The sequence below is a fragment of the Contarinia nasturtii genome, unplaced genomic scaffold (assembly GCF_009176525.2).
Source record: "Contarinia nasturtii isolate CC-2019 unplaced genomic scaffold, AAFC_CNas_1.1 Cnas_scaffold_5958, whole genome shotgun sequence".
Lineage (NCBI taxonomy): Eukaryota > Metazoa > Arthropoda > Insecta > Diptera > Cecidomyiidae > Contarinia > Contarinia nasturtii.
The window spans coordinates 70-5010 of record NW_022203222.1 but is presented as its reverse complement, the minus strand read 5'-3'; the positions used below and the strand labels follow the sequence as shown (position 1 = coordinate 5010).

Below are 4941 nucleotides of genomic sequence, written 5' to 3'. Positions count from 1 at the left end.
CGAACAAATATTATTTTGAACTTTCTTAATAAAATACGCAACTACCACCGTGCGGAAAAGTTCGTCTTACTCCCGTAAGACTCTTTATTTTTTCTCTCGACGTCGTGTTCACATTAGTTCATATTCAACAAGAAAACTAGTTGATGGAATTAAAATGGTACATCAAATGAATGAAATTGAAATGAAAATCAAAGAAGAAAAAAATACACACACACATGAGCGCACGAAAAATTGGAAAGTGATGTCGCAGAAAGTTTTTGACGATGGAATAATTGTGTGTAGTATAGTTTCTTGTTTTGGAAAACTCTCTCGAACATATATAGGGGTGCAATTTTTTTTCTGCTGCTGCTGTACTAGTTCATTTTTCCATCAATTTATTTAACTTCACTTCATTGATTCATGAGAGTAAATAGAGTTAAAATGCAACTGCGTTTGCACTGTTAATGATGATACTCGAGTGTGCGTTGCATATAGTTCATGGATCACGGCTTGTTTGCTTTTTTCATTTCTGTTTTAGCGAAAATGCTATTTCAAATCAGAGAATTTCGAACATATACATGCACGAAACATGCAAATAAGTAATAAATAAACATTGAAGAGGAACTATATGGGCCACGATACAGTACAATATCGTTTATTGTTGAAGAGTATCAAGTTTGCTCTACACTTGTGATAGAATAAATACCGACCGCATAAAAGCAAAAAAAATATATCGTGAAATATCGTTCTGTGCCGCGAATACAACACATTTTTTCTTCTCATTTTTTTTTGCTCAGCTCACTCGCGATCATTTTTTTTATTTATTCTGTTGACTCTGGCATTCCATTGATTTCAATGTTATTAATAAACTTTTATTAAATTTCCTTTGTTAATTTTCGCAAATATTTTCATTGAATTATTTGTGTGTGTGTGTGTGTGTGTGTGCGTGTGTGTGCGTGTGTGTGTGTGTGTGTATTTCATGAATAAGCAGTTGAAAATCGAAAATGGTGGCAACCAGCGGTGGCAGCAGCGTAAACATTGCTTATTGTGACAATAAGCTTTTGGCATGCCGGGAACACGCACACCCATCAAATGAGTCAACTGCTAACGATGATTATGCCGTGCTGTTGTAGATCATATATGCATCAATTAATTCACATTTATTCCAAATGATTTCTGCTCTTGATGTAAATCGGGGGTCGAGTAGATGATGATTTTTTTTCTCTTCTACCGCAGTCAATGTGTATGCATTCATTTTTAACAATTCCGTCACTATATTTTATCTCTCTCGTTTATTTCACTCCCCAAATGATGCCACTTCATCAGTAGCAATAGAGTGCTGCTGCAAAATCGTTTTACTGTTTATTTTTATTTCAAGTCTGCACTTTATTCATTTCACTGTTTGGCAACGGAAATTGTTTTAAAAAAATTTTACACGACAGACAAGCGTTGCAACTTATTAGAGTTTATTTATATGCACTTCAAAGAGCCTGAGATGTGATGTGTGCATAGAGTAAAAAATTACCATTTCATTTATAGTTATTGAAAATCGAAATACTCACACACAAACTAACACACATTCAAAAATCTGAAACATTGATTGGCCGAGCAAAAAGTAATTTATCATGTTGCATAAAATGTTTATTTTTTTGTTCGCGTTTCTTTGAACATCCACGTTTTTTTTCGGGTTGTTATTTTGGAGTGTAGCGTTTAATGCGCGGAATGTATATGCATCAATTTACGCAATTTTCGATGTCCAAACATTTTATCGTAGTCAAAATTGCAATCCGCTTTTTGTTTGTTGGATGTGCGTGTGTGTGTGTGTGTGTGTGTGTGTGTGTATGGGAAGCAGCCATAGAACGTGTTCATGAGTGCACTCATTGAAGATCAATGGCGCACACCAAATCCACTTTTTTTTATTGAAACTTTATTTAAATGAATATAAATTGAAACAACTTAAACGAAAATTAATGAAACAAATATAAATTGCGTGTTTGCTATTGATGAATTGATTCATATGCTTGGCATTTCAGTGCATCAAAATGTACTCGATTCACTCACATACTCACTTTTTAAATATGCGCTGGTGCATTAACTTTTTTATGATGCTCAAGTATGAGATGCTTTCAAATTTCTGTGATGGTTTCACAAAATTTGGTACATCTTTCGAAAACAAAAAAATCTATTTTGGATATTAAGTGCATGAGATAGCAAACTCAAATAAAATTAAACCGAATGGATTTGAACAATGCTCAACTTTTTGGCCAGTAATTAAGTTAGTGTTAAGTTTCAACACATTAAACTTAATTATGCACATTTGCTTGATTCCATATGATAACCGAGCAAAATCAATGTGAACAACATTTTTCTTACTGTTTTTGAACTCTCTCTCTCTCTCTTTCTCTCTCTCTCTCTTCCACACGTAAAAATGTTTGTTTTTTTATGAGTTTCATCAAGATCGAAATGAGTTTTCATGTTGACACCATGCAACCAATGGATTTTCATGCAACCAATTGTTCTTTAACATCAATCCATTAATTCAGCGTGACGGTTCATATAAACAAATGGACCACTATTATTATTATTGTAGTTCAAAACTAAATGACGTTCACTAATGACATCTATTTTTCTTTTCTTTTTAGATTCAACCTAATTCATTGGATAATAAAATTTTCGGGAAATATTAATTTTGATGACATTTTAAACGGACAAATTCAACGTAATACATTTTATTTATCGAACACGATACAGTTCGATTGAAGAAAAAAAATAATCATCGACAGACGCAAAACATTTAAAACGCCCACCCTCATCATCAAAATGGTGTTGAGACAGCAGCAACAGCAACAAAGTGGAGTACCACTTACCGTTTTATTCATAACATTGTGTTTGTGTGCATTTGTGAATGCATACGTGATCAAAGATGATATGTGTACCGATTTAAACACAGCAACATGTACCTGTTATAATGGTGGTGAATTCGAATTAGAGTGCACGAAAAAAAATATAAGTATCAAATTGGAAGTCATACTGCAACGTGTTGATATTGAGTGTAACTATAATAATGATCGACGAATTTATACATATTTGCCGGATCTAAAGTTATCAAACATGAGTTCTGGTCCCGGTATCGATCAGGTGAAGTTCAAATATTGCCCATTGCCCGAAGGAACAACGATAAAAGGTGTCATTGTCGATAAATTGGGCATTGATCGCGTTCAAACGTTAACATTTTCCAGTAAATCGGACATGCAAATGCGACGCGAACAATTGATCGGTTTGACTTCATTGCGAAGTCTTCGATTTAATGGTCCAATTTCCGATTTATCGGAAGACGCATTCAACGGTGTCCCAAACATTACCGCATTAGAATTACGTTCGACCAATGTGCATTTACCATTGAATATTTTCAAGAATTTAAGCGAATTGGAATTTCTCGAACTTGGATCGAATGGCCTGAATGATTTGGCGTCCGGCATCTTTAGCAATCAACGTAAATTAAAGCGATTGAATTTATGGGCAAATAATTTGCGAAATTTGACAAAGGATTCATTCATTGGTGCAACATCGGTGACCGATTTAGATTTGAGCAGCAATAACATTGAAATGTTTCAACCCGATATATTTGAACATTTTAAAGATTTGGAAAATATCAATCTTGGCACCAATCGATTTATTGAATTACCCGTCGGACTATTCAGCACGAATAAAAAACTGATGAGAATTCGTTTAATGTATAATCGGGTCGATTTGAAAACACTGCCCAACGGTCTGTTGGCCAATTTGCCACAACTCCAGGAAGTGATGATTCGGTGTAACCTTCAATTTTTGCCCGGTGATCTATTAAATGGTTCAACACAAATTGAAAATGTTACACTTTCATCGAATAAATTGACAACACTGCCCGCTGAATTCTTCAGCACACAAACCGATATGGTGAATTTGGACTTGAGCGACAATCAATTAACAGAACTACCGGAAATTTTTTTCAATACCAACAAAAAACTTAAAAAGATTACATTATCGAATAATAATCTTACTAAGATTTCAGGGTAAGTACAGATTTTGTTTTCTCTTCGATCAAAAAAAAAAAAATCGTGAAAAAAAAATATTCAAGATAACATCGATTCTTGGTTTATTGACAATCAACAAAAATACAAATTTTTTACGATATCGCTCTCTCTAGCACATCACTCTAAATGCAAACTGAAGCAATTTCTATGTATTTTTTTCGTTTCTCCTTCGTTTATAATGAGAAGTGCCCGGAAAATTGCAGTGCGCTCAAAAAGTTTGCGCACTTGTGAAAAGATGCGTCAGCAACATTGTCAACATCAACTGCAAATTCGTTGTGTGAAAAAGCAAACACAGAAAGAGCGGAAAATGGCTTTTCATGCATTTAATGTGCAAATAAAAAAAAAGAAAAGAAAAACGGGATATGGTATATAGTTTTTTTTTGTTCGCCATTGCATCTCTTGATTTCATACATGAACGGTGAAACTACGTTATCTTATCCCCGGTATCCACTTGTTAGCACTTTATTCCTCAGCTACTTTTTCTCGATGCGCTATTATAACGATGGCTTTCACTTGGTATATTTACTCACTGCTTTTTTGGCATCAAATCATATTGCATGTGTACCTATGTGCACGTACCTTGTTTGTATCATTATTGTGCACTGTGTACAAACCGCAATTATATATCTCTCACAAAACCCATCGCATTTCGAACAGCCAACAGAATATTATTGCAAGTCTTGCTTTGTATATTTAAACGCAATGATTTTCGTGAACAAATTTTCTTCGGACAAGATATAACACACACACACAATGGACAAAACACAAACAGTGGCTTAAAGAGAATAATGAACGACAAGTGTGTTCTAATGCAAACAAAAGCATCGGCAACAATATGACAAGAGAATTCGAGAAAGGACAAGCTAGTTTTTCAACATCTCTTTTATTC

At 34.3% G+C, this 4941-nt stretch overlaps 1 protein-coding gene across 1 annotated transcript; it reads left to right on the top strand.

Moving 5' to 3' along the window:
- Positions 1-1414: 1414 nt before the first annotated feature.
- LOC116351659 (protein toll-like) lies at positions 1415-4031 on the top strand (the record flags this gene model as incomplete). The annotated part of the gene is made up of 2 exons (XM_031783795.1): positions 1415-1492; positions 2622-4031. A coding segment is annotated over exon 2 (1232 nt), but the record flags the coding sequence as incomplete, so codon positions are not given.
- Positions 4032-4941: the final 910 nt, after the last annotated feature.